The sequence below is a fragment of the Carlito syrichta genome, unplaced genomic scaffold (genome assembly GCF_000164805.1).
Source record: "Carlito syrichta isolate Samal-C Ts95f unplaced genomic scaffold, Tarsius_syrichta-2.0.1 Scaffold308914, whole genome shotgun sequence".
NCBI lineage: Eukaryota > Metazoa > Chordata > Mammalia > Primates > Tarsiidae > Carlito > Carlito syrichta.
This window is the reverse complement of record NW_007253010.1, coordinates 76,374-94,234: the sequence shown is the minus strand read 5'-3', so window position 1 is coordinate 94,234 and position 17,861 is coordinate 76,374. Positions and strand designations below refer to the sequence as shown.

Genomic DNA, 17,861 nt, shown 5'->3' with positions numbered 1-17,861 from the left:
GGGCGACAGAGTGAGACTCCAACTCAAAAAAAAAAAAAAAAAAAATTTTTAAATGAAGATACTTGAGGCTTAGAAAAATTAAGCAATCTGCCCAAGATCACACAACTACTACATAATAGTAGAGCCTTATTCTATAAACAAATAAACAAACAGAAGAAGAAACTGGGGTGAGACCCCCAGGGAAGGAATTTTTTTGAGAAGGAGGAGTTTCCCTCTGTTGCCCAGGCTGGAGGGCAGTGGCAGGCTCACAGCCACCTCAGCCTTGACCTGCTGGGCTCAGGCGATCCTTTTGCCTCAGCCTTCCAAGTAGCTGTAACTACAGGCATGCACCACCATACCCAGCTAATTTTTTAATTTATGGAAGAGATGAGGTCTCATCAAGTTGCCTGGTCTGACTGATCTCAAACCCGTGGGCTCAGGCAATCCTCTCACGTTGGCCTCCCAAAGAGCTGGGATTATAAGCATGAGCCCCTGCGCTCGGCCGAGGAATTTTTACTTTAGCCAGAGTCTCATTCTTTTGCCTAAGCTGGAATACGGTAGCACTATCATGGTTCTCTGTAGTCTTGAGCCTCCTGGGCTCAGACAATCCTTTCGCCTCACCCTGAGTAGCTGGGACTACAGGGATGCGCCATCATGTCTGACTAATTTTTTGATTTTTTTGTACAGATCAGGTCTCACTATGTTGCTCAGGCTGGTCTCCAACTCCTGTCCTCAAGTGATCCTCCTGATACACCCTCCCAAAGTGCTGGGATCACAGGTGTGAGCCACTGAGCCCAATCCCCTCCCACCCCTGCCCTCCAGCATGTCAAGTTGGAGAAGCCAATAAGAAACTCCAAAGAAAACACCACTAGGCAGTGGAAAAAAATCAAGAAAAGCTCAGATGTTGGGTCCAGAGATACCAACAGGAACTTTTCTGCACAGACATGACAGGCAAAGCTGTGATAGCATCTATCCTACATAAAGAACAGAGGAACAAAGAGAAAATCGGAATTGCCTGCATTTAGAAGGTTAGACAAAAAAACAGGAAGAGTAAAGAAGAGAACTGTGTTAGAGAAATACAACTTGAAAAAAAAAAAAAAAAAGGAAAAAAGCTGGGCACAGTGGTTCAGGCTGTAACCCCAGCACTTTGGGAGGCTGAGGGGAGAGGACTGCTGGAGATCTGGGGTTCAAGACCAGTCCAGGCAACTTTGAGAGGCCTCATCTCTATAATAAAAAAAAAAATTAGCTGGAAGTGGTGGCGTGTGCTAATAATTCCAGCTCTTTGGAAGGCTGAAGTAAAAAGGATGGTCTGAGCCCAGTGGGTCATGGCTGTGGTGACCATGAGTACGCCACTGCCCTCCAGCCTGAGCGACAGAGTGAGACTCCAACTTCAAAAAAAAAAAAAGGGTAAAAATAAGCACCGAAAAAGAACACACACACCAAAGTACATACTGCCTTAGAGCTTCTTGCACGTTAGTAATCCTCATCTTAAAAACAAAAATTCTCACATAATTTACCTTCATCTGCTAAAGCAGAAAGCTACTAAGATGATAACAGAGATGTCCGCGTTGGAGAATTTAGTCTAATTATTGCTTTCCCAACCTAGCTAATCGTTACATTACCTGGGATGCCGAGAAAACACGAGTTCTAGAATGATTTATTAGGTATGGGATGGCCAACATTTGGGATCCACTAGTCCAATATGTACAATTTTAGTACATGACTATAGTAAAAGTGGAATAACCATTCAACTGTTTCACAAGTACCCTGCCACAAGTTCTTAAACGGTTTGCACTATCACTGAAAACTCTTGACAGTAATGACTTCACTTATCCTGAACGCCCAAGTAATTCTGATGGTCAGTTTAATGTGGGAACTCCTGATCATGATAAAGGAGCCTCTAACTCTAAATTACATGGTATTTACCATGGTTTTGCATGACACCCTTAGGACAGACTCCCCCATTTTTCCTTATGCCACTATAAAGTTAACAGCCTTATTAAGTCACTAGTAAAATCTATATCAGATTTCTACTACTCGTTGACCTGCATCATAGTCTAATAACCACATTTTGCAAACATCTTGACTTTGTTATTCCAAAAAGTGAGGCAGTTTTATAATAGAAAATCCATTATCCCAATAGGCATATGGTTTTGTTAAAACTGTCTTTTAAAATACCTATCACCTAAATTCACCTTCATCTTTGCATGGTCAATTCCTTCTAGAAGCCTTTCTTGATACCCCAAGTTGAGGTAAGTTTTCCTTCCTTTGATAATTTTATTTGTGCCACTTTTACAGTAATCAATTTGTATCCCATAATATGTGGCACCTAGTAAAGCTTCAATAGATGTAAACTAAATAAAAGACTTTATCCCCTCTATTAGAGATAACCTATCTACTATAAGGAATATATGTGATTGATCTTTACAGCTCTCACTACGCCCAACTCCCTTAATTTGAAAACTATTCCACTATCAGGTGTTAGTTGTTAGTACCCTAATTATCTCTCTACATATACAACTATAATTAGTTTATACCTGCTTCCCCAACTAGACAATGTGCTTCTTGAAAGCAGGTACCATGATATACTCGTCTTTGTGTAAACCAGTTACTATCAATGACTGAAAACTTAAAAGTTTTGTTGAAAGAACTGTCCTCATCTTAACACTTTTTGAAAGGTGACAAGTTTTATGTTATCAATTGGTCAACTATAGTTGTAATACGGCTATTCAATTCAGTATCATACAAAGAAATTGCCAGCAATGTTTTCTCTGGTCGGGTAAATTACAAAATAATTTTACATTTTGCCTTACTTTTTGGCCTAGAAGAAAAAATGTCACCAGTAGGTTTGTTTTGATCACGTGCCCTCTCCGGGTGACCAAAGCCAGAAAAACAGAAAATCAACGTGAGAAATCTACAGTGAAGACACATCAAAATAACGCTCAGGAGATTCGTGTCACCTGGTTACGTCTGGAAGCCACTGTGCAGTTAGGCTGGGCCACTCCAGGGCATGGGTCATCACCAAATCATAAAGAAAAGGGGTATTCTTTTTCCATATTTTGTACTCCTCGTTGATCACACGTTCTTCCACTGCGTCGTCAAAGGCTGCTAAAATTTTTTTAAACGAGTAAGTTAGCACACAGAAACCGAGTAAACTCTGCAAAGCTACCGGCGTAATCCCTGCATCCTGACTCTGAAATGGAGGAGATTTGTCTAAATTTTCCTAAGCGAGGAGGCACCAACACTCCTCTCCTCCGTGGGGCCACAACTCCTCGGGTCATTCCAGCCAGACGCTCCGTTACGCTTCGGGGCCACAGCGCCAGGCCTTCGCCGCACGCTCGCGCGCGCAGAAAGCGCACGGCTCCGACGAGGCCCGAGCACCGAGTCAGGAAGGTAGGAAGCGGAGGGAGGCCCGAGAGAGGCGAGGAGACCGACGGAGACAGTGAGGAGGGACGAAGACCCGCAGGAGGCCCCCACCACTAGCTTCGCCCGCGGCGGACATCGCCACGGAGAAACCGGCGCGCCGTTAGCCCGCCCCGCGGGGAGCTCCCTCCTCACGCCTTCGATGCTGAGGGCTGCGCTCAGCAAGCAAGGCCTGCCCTCGCCGTTAGGCCATGTTGAGGCCGCAGCGCGGCCCCGGCACCCCCCGCCCTCCTGAGGCGGCCCCGGCACCCTCACCTTCCTTGTCGGCCATGGCGGGCAGGCGAGCCGGGGGAATCCCGGGGCTGAGCGTTGCGGGAGGGGCGGGGAGGCTGCGGCGCTCGCTCAGCGCGCGCGTCCTCTATTGTTTCCTGCGGCCCCTGCGTGAGGATCGACTCGCGCACCTTCGCGCCAACATCGGCCAATCGGAGCTGCCCAAGCCGCGGGGTGGGCGGGGAAGCCGAATCCGCGGCCTATCGAGACGCGCGGAATCGCTTTCCGCGGGGTCCCGGGGCGCGCGTTCCGCCCCTCCCCCCTCCCCTTTCGGAGCTGACTCCCAGCGATAGCGCGCGCGGGGGTTAATGGGATTGAGCTCGTCCAGAGTCACATGAGGGAGGCTTAGTTCGCACACTCCCGGGGGCGGCCATTTTCTTAAAGGCTGTGAAGCTTGCGGTCCCTTCAGAGTACTGAGATGAGAAACCAAGGATGCTTTCGGGTCTAATGATCAACTCTGGGGGCAAGGCAGAGAGAAGAGGCCTCGCCACTCAGAGGTGTTTAAGTCCAGGTGTCCCTCAACTTGCTTCCTTAGTCTTTAGAAAGAATTAGTGATGAAGTAAGCGCAGGCGATGAGTTTGAGATCTTCTAAAAACGTGATGCGAGCCGCAGAGCCTGGAATGGAAGTCTTGGCGCTAAAGTGAGCCCGCGAGCTCCGAGAACGGCGGTCTGGTCCTTTAAGCTCCACGGGGCGGAGTCTAGGGCGGAAGTAATAGGGCCGGGCTGGACTCCGGCAAATGAAAGGCGGAAGTTCCCAATTTTGCAGTCATGGCGCAGGAAGGGGAAGATATCAGAGATTACAATTTGACTGAGGAACAGAAGGCAATCAAGGCCAAGTATCCGCCAATCAATAGGAAGTTCGAGTGTGAGTAGGCAGCTCACTTCTCTCTTCAAATATGGGCCCACGGGCCTCTCTCTCTTTCCCCGAGGCTTCCTGCGGAGCCTTCTACTTTGCCCCATAGGTGCGTCCATCCCCATTGCGCCCTGTATTGTAGTGTCTTTTGCATTTGTTCTGGAGATGTTGCAGGAAAAAGCCTCGGGGTTTGATAGCCAAGAAGCTTCGGCTCCCATATTTAGTCTCGAGATGTCGCCCCTTTTGTATCTCACAACATTGGAATAGGATGTGGCCAGGTTAGAGGACTCGGAAAGCTAAATTGGGGATTTCTTTTTTTTCTTTTTTGAGTTGGAATCTCATCCTGTCACCCAGACTGGAGTGCAGTGGCACGCTCCCGGACCGCAGACTCAACCTGCTGGGCTCCGGTGATCCTTGCGCTTCAGCCTTCCAAGTAGCTGGAACTACAGGCGCGCGCTACCCCGCCCGGCTAATTTTTTTGATTTATTGTAGAGATGACGTCTCGCCAAGTTGCCCAGGCGGGTCTCGAACCCGCGGGCTCAGGCAATTCACTTACTTCAGCCTCCCAAGGATTACAAGCTGAGAAATTGGGAATTTCTAACTTGGTGTCTTACCGAGATTGTGTTAATAAAAATGGTTTTAGGCCGGGTCTGGTGGTTCATGCCTGCAATCCCAACAGTTTGGGAGGCGGAGGTGAGACGATTGCCTGAGCCCAGGGGTTGGAGATCAACCTGGGCAACTTGGCGAGACCTTATCTCTACAATTAAAAAAAAAATCAACCGGGTGTGGTGGTGAGCGCCTGTGAGTCCAGCCACTTGGAAAGCTGAGGTGGAAGGGTCGAGGCTGTAGTGTCTGTGAGCGCGCCACTGCATTCCAGCCTTGGTGTCAGAGACTCCGACTCAAAAAAAAAAAAAAAGAACCTGGTTTTGCCATTTATTACCTTAGAACTTTAGGCAAGTCAAATAACCTATATTTTTGTCTCAGTTCCTTCATCTGAAGAAAAAATAACAATGAACGTGAAACATACTGCAGATTCTTTTATTTGTATACTTTTGGTTTATTTGTTTTGTAGAGACAAAGGATTGCTATATTGACTAGGCTGATGTCAAACTCCTGGGTTCAAGTGATCCTCCCACCTTGGCCTCTCAAAGTGCTGGGATTACAGGTGTGAGCCACCATACCTGACCATAGTGCAGATTCTTTTTTGGCTTTTTTAAAGGATTTTATTAGCAATTGCTTACATTTTTTATTTTTATTTTTTGAGTCAGAGTCTCACTATGTTGCCCAGGCTGGAGTGCAGTGGCATACTCACGGCCACCACAGCCTCGACCTGCTGAGCTCAGTTGATCCTTCCAAGAAGCTGGAACTACAGGCACGTACCACTACGCCTGGCTAATTTTTTTTTATTTATTGTAGAGATGAGGTCTCATCAAGTTGCCCAGGCTTGTCTCGAATCCATGGGCTCAGACAATCCTCTCACTTCCGCCTCCCAAAGTGCTGGGATTATAGGCATGAGCCACCGTGCCTAGCCTAGGTTCTTAGGTTTTTTTTGTGTCTTATTCTTGTTACCCAGGCTGGAGTGCAGTGGCACGCTTACGGCCACTACAGGCTCGACCTGCTGGTCTTAAGTGATCCTTCTGCCTCAGCCTTTCAAGTAACTGAAACTACAGACGTATACCACCACACCTGGCTAGATTTTTTGTGATGTATTGTAAAGATGAGGTCTCACCAAGTTGCCCAGTCTGTTCTGAAACCCTCAGGTTCAAGGCACTGGCCTACATTCTTTCTTTTTTCTTTTCTTTTTTTGTTTTTTGAGTTGGAGTCTCACTCTGTCGCCCAGACTGGAGTGCAGAGGCAGACTCACACCTACTACAGCCTCGACCTGCTGGGCTCAGGTGATCCTTACGCCTCAGCCTTCCATGTAGCTGGAACTACTGGCACGCACCACCATGCTTAGCTAATTTTTCAATTTAATGTATAGATGTTCTGGCCAAATTGCCCAGGCTAATCTCAAACCCATGGACTTAGGTGATGCTCTCACCTCAGCCTCCCAAAATGCTGGGATTATAGGTGTGAGCCACCACACGCAGCTTTTTAAACCAATTTTTAAAAACTGAGGTAAATTTACATATTCCTTAGTAATGCTCAGACCTTAAAGTATAAAGTTCAACGAGTTTTTTTGTTTTGTTTTTTGTTTTTGGAGGTTGGAGTCTCACTCTGTCGCCCAGGCTGGAGTGCAGTGGCCGCTCCCGGCCACCGCAGCCTCGACCTGCTGGGCTCCAGCGATCCTTCCGCCTCAGCCTTCCAAGCAGCTGGAACTACAGGCGCACACTACCATGCCTGGCTAATTTTTTGATTTATTGTAGAGATGAGGCCTTGCCAAGTTGCCCAGGCAGGTCTCGAACCCACGGGCTCAGGCAATCCACATACCTCAGCCTTCCAAGGCGTGGGATTACAGACTGAGCCACCGAGCCCAGCTATATATTTTTTTGAGTTGGAGTCTCACTCTGTCACCCATACTGGAGTGCAGTGGCTGCTCTTGGCCACTGCAGCCTCGGCCTGCTGGGTTCTGGCGATCCTTCCGCCTCAGCCTTCCAAGTAGCCGGAATTACAGGCATGCACTACCACGCCCGTCTGATTTTTTTGATTTATTGTAGAGATGAGGTCTCACTGCCCAGGCAGGTCTTGAACCTGCGGGCTCAGGCAACCCACTCACCTCAGCCTCCCAAAGGCGCGGGATTACAGGCTGAGCCACTGAGCCCGGCCTAGTTCAACGAGTTTTGATAAGTACATACATCTGTGTAACCGACACTCCAATCAAGCTATAAAACATTTCCATTACCCTAGAAAGATTCCTTTTGCTTCTTTCCAGTCAGTCCCCACCCCCTTACTTCAAGACACTGTTGTGTTTTCTATCACCACAGCTTAATTCTGCCCATTTTTGAGTTTCATATAAATGGAACCACGCAGTAAAGATTATTTCATGTTTGGCTTTTCTATTCATGTCAGAGGTTAACACAGCTGGATGTTTGCTAAAGCAGTGAAAACAGGTTTACTACCAACAGTAGGGGAAAGAGCCAAGCACCATTCTGGTTTGTGCAGAGATAATTAGTCATTTTAAAGGGAGAGGAGAGAGCAAGGGCTCAGTAGAGTCAGAAGTGAAAAAGTACAAAAGGCTGGTCAGTGAAATGTGATTAGGCTAGCTGTGTCTGCAAGCTGACAGTTATCAAAGTTAGGATTCTGTCCTCCCACAGAGACTGGGAGACAAAGACCCCATGCTTCCTGATGGTTACATTTCAAGGGAATGGCTCTTGGGTCCTTGAGAAACACACTTCTGTTTCGTAAGAGATACATATTCACAATTGTAAGCTCTTTTTAGTACATGCTGTAAGAAAGGGAGGTCAGGGGCCCATGTCAGTTGTTGGCTAGAACAAACAGTAAATTCTCCTGGCCATGTTGTTTTTTTCTCAGGCAGGCATTTTAACAGGGACTGGGGAGTATTTAATTTAATTATTATTATTTATTTATATATTTATATATTTATTTTTTGAATTGAAGTCTCACTCTGTCACCCAGACTGGAATGTAGTGGCACTCTCCCAGCCACCGCAGCCTCGACCTGCTGGGCTCTGGTGATCCTTCTGCCTCAGCCTTCCAAATAGCTGGAACTACAGGCGCATGCTACCATGCCCGGCTAAATTTTTTTTTTTATTTATTGTAGAGATGAGGTCTTGCCAAGTTGCACAGGCTGGTCTTGAACCCGCAGGCTCAGGCAATCCACTCACCTCGGCCTCCCAAAGTACAGGATTACAGGCTGAGCCTCCGAGCCCGGCCTGATTTTATTTTATTTATTTATTTATTTTTTTGAGTTGGAGTCTCACTCTGTCACCCAGACTGGAGTGCAGTGGCTGCTCTTGGCCACCGCAGCCTTGACCTGCTGGGCTCTGGCGATCCTTCCACCTCAGCCTTCCAGTAGCTGGAACTACAGGCGTGCGCTACCATGCCTGGCTAATTTTTGATTTATTGTAGAGATGTGGTCTCGCCAAGTTGCCCAGGCGGGTCTCGAACCCGCGGTCTCAGGCAATTCACTCACCTCAGCCTTCCAAAGGCACGGGATTACAGCCACTGAGCCCAGCTAATTTTGTTTTTATAGATGAGATGTCTCTACTGTATATTGCCTAGACTGGATTTTAAACTTCTGGACCCAATTGATCCTCCTACCTCAGCCTCCCAAGTAGCTGGGACTGCAGGCATACACTCCCATACTTGGCTTAGGTTTTTAGTTTTCGGAAATAAAATTGTTGCCAACATTCTTATATGGCTTTTTGTGAACACACGTTTTCATTTCTCTAGGCTTAATAACTTTTTTTTTCTTTAGTTTGTGATCTCTGCTGGTCATTGAATCCCTTAGTGCCTAATATTTAGTAAGTTCTTAGTAATACTTCTGAGTGAATCAGAGATGAATTTGAGCCTCTGAATGCCACCAGAAGAGGATGTGATATGGTGCAAAGTGCACTAAACTGGGCGTCAGAAAACCTTAATTCTAGTCCCTCTGCCTCTAATCAACATCTCAAATTTCTTCTTGTAAGTGAAGGAATTATGTTGAACGATCTCCAAGAATTGCTTCTAGGTTTAATTGTCTATGATCCTAAGTGGAAAGAATTGATGGAAGTCATAATGCAGGTGAAGAAAAGACTCTGAAATGGGAGCATATTATAGTAGCATTGATTACTTTTTGGTTTTTCTGAAAGAATATCAGAAAAAAACTCATGATATATATATTGTGGAGTTTACTTTCTAAAATAATTTTATCTAGGATTAGGCTAGCTGATCATGAGAAGGTAAGGCAGAAATCGGGAATTTTATATCTTTTATGATATAGTTCTAGAATTTTGATCAAACCATAGATATTTAGAAAACATAGTAATATGTTGAGAAAAAGTAATTTTTTTTTTTTTTTTGAGTTGGAGTCTTATTCTGTTGCCCAGATTGGAATGCAGTGGCACATTCACGGCCAACCTAGTGTCGAACTGCTGGGCTCCAGCACCTCACCCTTCCAAGTAGCTGGAACTACTGGTGTACATTACCGTGCCCGACTAATTTTTTATTTATTGTAGAGACGAGGGCTCACCAAGTTGCCCTGGCTGGTCTTGAACCCATGAGCTCAGGCATTCCACTCGTCTTGGCCTCCCAAAGTACTGGGATTACAGACTGAGCCACCAAGCCTGGCTGAGGAAAAGTAATTAATAGAAGGAAATGAACCGGGCTCAGTAGTTCAGCCTGTAAACCCGCGCCTTGGGAGGCCGAAGTGAGTGAATTGCCTGAGCCCGTGGGTTCAAGACCTGCCTGGGCAACTTGGCGAGACCTCATCTCTACAATACGTCAAAAAATTAGACGGGTGTGATAGCGCACGCCTGTAGTTCCAGCTACTTGGAAGGCTGAGGAGGAAGGATCGCCAGAGCCCAGCAGGTCGAGGCTGCGGTGGCCGGGAGTGGCCACTGCACTCCAGTCTGGGCGACAGTGAGACTTCAACTCAAAAAAAAAAAAAAAAAAAAAAAGAAGGAAATGGCATTTGTTTATTGAGAAAGTATAGTAGAGACTTTTTTATTTTTCGATGTTTACAATGATAAGGTGACTTTTATTTATTTTGGATTCAGGTGGTACACATGTATGTTCACTGCATGGACATATTGTGCCCTGGTGGAGATTGGGTCTCAAGTAGCCCATTCCCCAGATAGTGAACATGTGCCTCATAGGTAGTTTCTGAGCCCTAACCCCTCTGCCTCCTTCCCCTTTATTGGTGTCCCCACTGTCTATTATTTCCATCTTTGTGACTATTTAGCTCCCACATGTGAGTGAGAACATGTGTTGTTTGGTTTTCTGTTTCGAGTCACTTAGGATAATGATCTCCAGCTCCATGTTGCTGCAAAGGACAGGATTTCATTCTTTTTTTATGGCTGCTAGATACTTTTTATGTCACCTAGAAGACCCTCACTCTGCTACCTTCCAGAAATTGTCATTCATTTAAACATGAAGCTTGGCTTTTTTATAAAATGACCCTAACAGGCTGGACTCAGTGGCTAAGCCTGTAATCCCAACATTTTGGGAGGCCGAGGCGAGTGGATTGCCTGAGTCCGCAGGTTTGAGACCCATCAGGGCAACTTGGCAGGACCTCGTCTCTACAATAAATAAAAAATTAGGCCGGGCTCAGTGGCTCAGCCTGAAATCTCACGCTTTGGGAGGCCGAGGTGCGTGGATTGCCTGAGCCCACGGGTTCGAAACCCGCCTGGGCAACTTGGCGAGACCTCATCTCTACAATAAATCAAAAAATTAACCGGGTGTGGTGGCGCATGCCTGTAGTTCCAGCTACTTGGAAGGCAGGCAGAAGGATTGCCTGAGCCCAGCAGGTCGAGGCTGCAGTGGCCGAGAGCGTGCCACTGCACTCCAGTCTGGGCGACAGAGTGAGACTCCAACTCAGAAAAAAGAAAAAAAAATTAGCCAGGCATGGTAGCATGTACCTGTAGTTCTGTCTACTTGGAAGGCTGAGGTGGAAGGATTGCCGGAGCCCAGCAGGTCAAGTCTGCGGTGGCCGGGAACATGCCACTGCACTCCAATCTGGGCGACAGAATGAGACTCCAACTCAAAAAAAAAAAAAGACCCTAACAAAGCAATTAACTTTGTTGAGTAAATGGATAGAAATAGGATGGGTTGCCCCACATTTTCTTGCTCTTTAAGGATGATGTTCTTAATAATAATTAACTAGAACTACTTTCTTATGGTTTGAGAGTCAAGTTTAGTAATTTGTTGTTTTTTTCCCCTCTCTCCCTCAGATTTGGATCATACAGCGGATGTCCAGTGAGTATAGCTGGAGTTTACTACTTTGAAACCATGTTTTTAAATAAGAAGTCGCCTGAGCCCACGGGTTCAAGACCCACCTGGGCAACTTGGCGAGACCTCATCTCTACAATAAGTCAAAAAATAGCTGGACGTGGTAGCGCACGCCTGTAGTTCCAGCTACTTGGAAGGCTGAGGCGGAAGGATTGCTGGAGCCCAGCAGGTCGAGGCTGCGGTGGCCGGTGGTGGCCACTGCACTCCAGTCTGGGTGACAGAGTGAGACTCCAACTCAAAAAATAAATAAATAAATAAATAAGAAGTCAGGCCAGGCGTGGTGGCTCAAGGCTATAATTAATCCCAGCACTTTGGGAGGCCGGGATGAAAGGATTGCCTGAGCCCACAGGTTTGAGACCAGCCTGGGCAAATTGGTGAGACCTCGTCTCTACAATAAATAAAAAAATAAGCTGGGTGTGTGCCTGTATTTCCAGCTACTTGGAAGGCTGAGGCAGAAGGATCTCCAGAGCCCAGCAGGTTAGGGGTGGTTGTAAGTGGGCCACTGCACTCCAGCCTGGGCAACAGAGTGAAACGCCAACTCAAAAAAAAAAAAGGCCCTGGTTTTACTTTTTTCCTCTCATTTCAGTTCCTTCACAACATGAAAATTATGATTTTACAGCACCTAGTTTTTGTACCTTAAGTTGACTGAATCTTTTTGTTTTGTATTTGTCATACTGCTTTTATTTTGGCTTTACTGTCAAGGTTTCTTTCTGGTAGTGGATTATATTACACAGCATGAATGTGTTTCTTTAGGTTACACGCATGGGGAGATACTCTGGAGGAAGCATTTGAGCAATGTGCAATGGCCATGTTTGGTTACATGACAGATACTGGGACTGTGGAACCCCTCCAAACCATAGAAGTAGAAACTGAAGGTAACTGCTTTACTCATAAGGGAAGAAATTGTCATACAAATATGCAGTATTTTACATAATATGAGTATATTTTCACAATAAAAACAGCAGCCGGGTGTGGTAGCTCACACCTGTCATCCCAGCACTTTGGGAGGCCAAGGCAAGCGGATTGCCTGTGCCCACAGGTTCTAGACCAGCCTGGGCAACATGGTGAGACCTCATCTCTACAATAAATAAAAAAAAAAATTATCCGGGTGTAGTGGTGCATGCCTGTAGTTCTAGCTACTTGGAAGGCTGAAGCAGAAGGATCATCTGAGCTCAGCAGGTCAAGACTTCAGTGGCTGTGAGCATGCCTCTGCACTCCAGCCTAGGCAACAGAGTGAGACTCCTACTTAAAAAAAAAAAGGCCAGGCTGGGGAACTCAGCCTGTAATTCCAGCACTTTGGGAGACTGAGGCGAGTGGATTGCCTGAACCTGTGGGTTCAAGACCAGCCCTGGCAACTCAGCAAGACCTCATTTCTAAAATAAATAAAAAAATTTGCTGGGCATGGTGGTGCATGCCAGTAGTTCCAGCTACTTGGAAGGCTAAGGTGGAAGGATCACCTGAGCCCAATAGGATTAGGCTGCGGTGGCCAGGGACGTGCCACTGCACTCCATACTGGATGATAGATACAGTGAGACTCCAACTCAAAAAAAAAAAAAACCACAGCAAAATTTATCATGAACCTGTATTTCCTCTTTCAAATAGTCTAAGAAATTCATTGTACTTTTATATTCAAAGCAGTTTTTAGATTCCAGATTTATTAAACATCATATTATTATTATTATTTTTTTATCTTGTGTAGGAGATGACTTACAGTCTCTTCTGTTTCACTTTTTGAATGAGTGGCTTTATAAGTTCAGTGCTGATGAATTCTTCATACCCCGGGTAAGCAAGGGTTTTTCTTCTTTACTGAGAAAATAGGTTCTTAGTTCACATTTTAAAATAGAACAAGTGATTTAAAATAGAACATGTGGAGCCGGGCTTGGTGGCTCAGCCTGTAATCCCAGCACTTTGGGAGGCTAAGGTGAATGGACTGCCTGAGCCCGCGGGTTCGAGATCTGCCTGGGCAGGCGAGACCTCATCTCTACAATAAATCAAAAAATTAGCCGGGTGTGGTAGCGCACACCTGTAATTCTGGCGACTCGGAAGGCTGAGGTGGAAGGATCGTCGGAGCCTAGCAGGTCGAGGCTGCGGTGGCCTGGAGTGGCCACTGCACTCCAGTCTGGGCGACAGAGTGAGACTCCCACTCAAAAAAATAAATAAATAAATAAATGAAATAAAATAGAACATGTAATTTGAAAACTAATCCATACATATATGTAAGACAATATTGATTTGCAGAAATTAAATGACCATAAGCACTTCCTGGTAAACTTGAGTCTGCCTATGTAATCCCGGGCTTGGTGGCTCAGCCTGTAATCCCGCACTTTGGGAGGCCGAGATGAGTGAATTGCCTGAGCCTGCGGGTTCGAGACCTGCCTGGGCAACTTGGTGAGACCTCATCTCTACAATAAATCAAAAAAATTAGCCAGGCGTGGTAGTGCACGCCTGTCGCTCCAGCTACTTGGGAGGCTGAGGCAGAAGCATCACCGGAGCCCAGGAGCTCGAGACTGTGGTGGCTGGGAGTGGCCACTGTACTCCAGTCTGGGCGACTGAGAGAGACTCCAACTCAAAAAAAAAGGAAAAAGAATTTTGAGGCCGGGCACGGTGACTCAAGCCTGTAATCTCAGCGCTTTGGGAGACTGAGGATTGCCTGAGCCCACAGGTTCGTGACCAGCCTGGGCAACTTCGTGAGACCTAGTCTCCACAATAAATAAAAAATTATCTGGGCATGGTAGCGCACCTGTAGTTCCAGCTACTTGGAAGGCTGAGGCAGAAGGATTGCCTGAAACCAACTGGTCAAGGGTGCAGTGGCCAGGAGCATGTCACTGTGCTCCAGCCTGAGTGACAGAATGAGACTCCAACTCAAAAAAAAAAGGAATTTCATATTTAGATTGCTGATCATGTCTATGTCACAATCAGGATTGTGTGGTAAGAACGCATACCAGTTGTCATCCATACTTTTTATGTTTCCCAAGTTGAGCTATATTTATGTCCATCTATTTGGTTTTTTTGTTCCATTTGAAATTTAGCAGCTCTGCCGCAATGGCTTAAGTTAAACAATTGCTTTTAGTTTTCCTTAATGTGAAAGAAGGAAAAGCCAAGTGTAGGTTGCTGCTGTCAACCTTTAGAAGGGAGCACCTCTCCAACATCAGTGTGTCGAACACACATTGCCCTCCCTACTTCCATAATTTCCCCATTCTCTGCCTTACCAGCTCCCCTACATGTACTCTACCGAGTCACTTGTCCTAGAGTTCAGGTGACTACAATATTACATTAAAATAGGCTGAGGCTGGGCGCAGTGGCTCACGTCTATAATGCCAGCACTTTGGGAGGCCGAGGTGAGAGGATTGCTTGAGCCCATGGGTTCAAACCAGCCTGGGCAACTTGGCAAGACCTCATCTCTACAATAAATCAAAAAATTAGCTGGACATGGTGGCACATGCCTGTAGTTCCAGCTACTTGGAAGGCTAAGACAGAAGGATCACTTGATCACCTGAGCCCAACAGGATGAGGTTGCAGAGGCTGGGGGCATGCCACTGCAATCCAGCCTGGGTGACAGAGTAAGACTGACTCAAAAAAGAACAAAAAATAGGCTGAGACTGATTGAGATCCTATATCCTCTCTATAATGTATACTATATATCTTAGTATATATACTATATGTTTTACAGATAAATTCTTTTTTTTAATTTAATTTAATTTTTTAATTTTTTTATTTTATTTTTTTTGAGTTAGAGTCTCACTCTGTCACCCAGACTGGAGTGCAGTGGCCGCTCCCGACCACCGCAGCCTCGACCTGCTGGGCTCCGGCGATCCTTCCACCTCAGCCTTCCGAGTAGCCGGAATTACAGGCATGCGCTACCACGCCCGGCTAATTTTTTGATTTATTGTAGAGATGAGGTCTCGTCAAGTTGCCCAGGCGGGTCTCGAATCCCCGGGCTCAGGCAATCCTCTCACCTCAGCCTCCCAAAGTGCTGGGATTACAGGCTGAGCCACCGAGCCCAGCGTAATTTTATTTTTTAATCGAAGTCTCACCCCTGTCACCCAGTCTGAAGTGTAGTGGCACAATTACCACAGCTATGAGAAATTCTTTTGACTTATGTTTTTAGGTTGTTCAAGTATACCTCCCTTAAATATATAAGAAAAAAATTCCTTATTTCCTTGAAATATACTTAATTAGTTCTATTTTATTTGTATGCTATTTTTTAATATTGTAAATTTTTTTAATGAAAATTTTTTTTATGTTTAGGAAGTGAAAGTACTTAATATTGATCAAAGAAATTTCAAATTACGGTCAATTGGGTAAGTTTTGAAACTCTTTTAAGTACCGACTTACGAAAGATGTTAAAGTTATATTCTTCACTGAATTCAGTGGGCAAGAAGACAGATGGAAATGTTAAGTTAGGCCGGGTGCAGTGGCTTAGCCTGTAATCCCAGCACTTCGGGAGGCTGATGCGAGAAGATTGCCTGAGCCTAGGAGTTTGAGACCAGCCTGGGCAACTTGGTAAGACCTCATCTCTACAATAAATCACAAAAACTAGCTAGGCATGGTGGCATGTGTCTGTAGTTCCAGCTACTTGGAAGGCTGAGGTGGAGGGATCATCTGAGCCCGGTAGGTTGAGGCTGCACTCTAGCCTGAGTGACCACGGCAAAGAGTGAGACTCTAAAAAAAAAAACAACCAAAAAAAAAGGTTAGAGGACCACTTGCATTCCAGTAGGGCTTGGCAGATTGAGCTTTGTGAGATACCTAGGAGTGAGGACTCACCTAAGCTTTGAAGGACCAGAAACTTACTGGAATAAGGTTCATTCTGGTTGTTAAGCCTGATTCGCAATTTGTTGATTTTTAGGGAGGAAAAAATATAAACATAGTTTCTAAGCGGCACAGCATAAAGCCCATATTGGTGCATGGGAAACACTGACACATCCTCACATCCTTCCTCATTGATCCTCATTTGTAGGCCTATTTAAATCAGTTCCTTTCATTAACAGATTATACTTTTCTTTCCAGAGTTTGCTGACACTTGATTAGCTTACTTTGATTGGACCTGTTGTTTCCCAGGTTTCTTCAGTCACTTATTTATTTATTTTCCTTTTTTGAGTTGTAGTTTCTGTCGCCCAGGCTGGAGTGCAGTAGCACACTCATGGCTACCACAGCCTTGACCTGCTGGGTTCAGGTGATTCTTCTGTTTCTGCCTTCCAAGTAGCTGGGACTAGAGGTGTGCACTACCATGCCCCTCTAATTTTTTCAACTATTGTAGAGATGAGGTCTTGCCAGGTTGCCTGAGCTGATCTTGAACCCCTGGGCTCCGGCAATCCTTTCACCTCCACCCCTCCAAATGCGGGGATTACAGGTGTAAGCCACTGCACCCAACTAGTCACTTAATTGTATCTTTTAGGTTATTTCTAGATATAGCTTATCTTTTCCATTCAATTTAATTAATTAATTTTTTTTTTTTTTTTGGAGGCAGGATCTTGCTATGTTGCCTGGGCTGAACTAGAACTCTTGGGCTCAAGTAATCCTCCTGCTTCAGCCTCTCAAGTAACTGGGGCTACAAGTGTGCACCATTACGACTGGCCCCCTTTTATATTGAATTTCATTAGCTTCTTTTTGTAAAGAGAAGTCTCTTATCTTTCTCGTCCTTTTTTTTAATAGGTAAGGAAATATGTGTGTCCAAAGGGGACTTAGCTAATAAATGGTTAAGCAGAATTTTGTTTTTTTGAGCAGAATTTTAAAACTTTGCTCTTTCTATTATACCTTGTTGTGATCTTCAGTCACGTTAGTGTCAAAAGGAAAGAGAAGACTCATCCCAAGTTATAATAGGAGACTACTTTTCTGGGGTCTTCTATGTACAGATCATAGACATTTTGGAAAAGTTGTAAAATGCAAATCAAGTTCAGACCATATTACAGAATAGTATTTTGCCTTTCTGGTACTCAAATCTGCTTTCTGCAATGGGAGATATTATTTAATTAGTTTCATAGTTCTGGGTACAGCAAAAAATTTGAACATGCTGCTCTTTTATGAAACAATATTGATGAAACAGTTTACTGAAAATCCACCATAAGCACACTATACAGAAGTACATTTATTTGGAGAGCAACTATCAGCCTTAAGACAAAACAGTGGCTATTGCACACAAATCCCTCAACAACTGTGTCTTCTGACAAATCCAAATAAAACTTACAACTCCCCTTTTCCCTTGTCACATTTAGCTTTCTAGTATCTTAACCACAATTATAAGGCTTATTTTTAAATATATGAAGAGAGAATACATGTTAAATCTTGGAAATTTTAATCGTGTTTTAATTTTCTTTCTCAAGGTGGGGAGAAGAATTTTCATTGTCCAAGCACCCTCAGGTATGTTTTAAAATTCTGTCATTAAAAACATTAAAACCAGCCGGGCTCGGTGGCTCAGCCTGTAATCCCGCGCTTTTGGGAGGCTGAGGTGA

At 45.2% G+C, this 17,861-nt stretch overlaps 2 protein-coding genes across 11 annotated transcripts in view; one reads left to right on the top strand and one right to left on the bottom strand.

Annotated features, from left to right (window-relative positions):
* RBBP4 (RB binding protein 4, chromatin remodeling factor) overlaps window positions 1-3,831 on the bottom strand; it is a 28,757-nt gene extending 24,926 nt beyond the window's left edge. For 3 of the 5 annotated variants that reach the window (XM_008066399.1, XM_021716756.1, XM_021716758.1), the window contains exons 1-2: window positions 3,658-3,831; window positions 2,940-3,087 (exon numbers count right to left, since the gene is read on the bottom strand). In XM_008066399.1, the coding sequence (XP_008064590.1) occupies window positions 2,940-3,087; window positions 3,658-3,673 (164 nt within the window). In that variant the 5' untranslated portion in view covers window positions 3,674-3,831. Of the gene's footprint in view, window positions 1-2,939; window positions 3,088-3,548; window positions 3,617-3,657 lie in introns of those variants that run through there. The other 2 variants (XM_021716757.1, XM_021716759.1) reach the window with 2 other exon arrangements.
* Window positions 3,832-4,298: 467 nt separating this feature from the next.
* ZBTB8OS (zinc finger and BTB domain containing 8 opposite strand) overlaps window positions 4,299-17,861 on the top strand; it is a 27,087-nt gene continuing 13,524 nt past the window's right edge. Inside the window, exons 1-6 of one of the 6 annotated variants that reach the window (XM_008066396.2) lie at window positions 4,304-4,537; window positions 11,355-11,379; window positions 12,166-12,287; window positions 13,112-13,194; window positions 15,661-15,713; window positions 17,733-17,769. In XM_008066396.2, the coding sequence (XP_008064587.1) occupies window positions 4,441-4,537; window positions 11,355-11,379; window positions 12,166-12,287; window positions 13,112-13,194; window positions 15,661-15,713; window positions 17,733-17,769 (417 nt within the window). In that variant the 5' untranslated portion in view covers window positions 4,304-4,440. Of the gene's footprint in view, window positions 4,635-11,354; window positions 11,380-12,129; window positions 12,288-13,111; window positions 13,195-15,660; window positions 15,714-17,732; window positions 17,770-17,861 lie in introns of all 6 variants that reach the window. The other 5 variants (XM_021716753.1, XM_021716754.1, XM_008066397.2 and 2 more) reach the window with 5 other exon arrangements.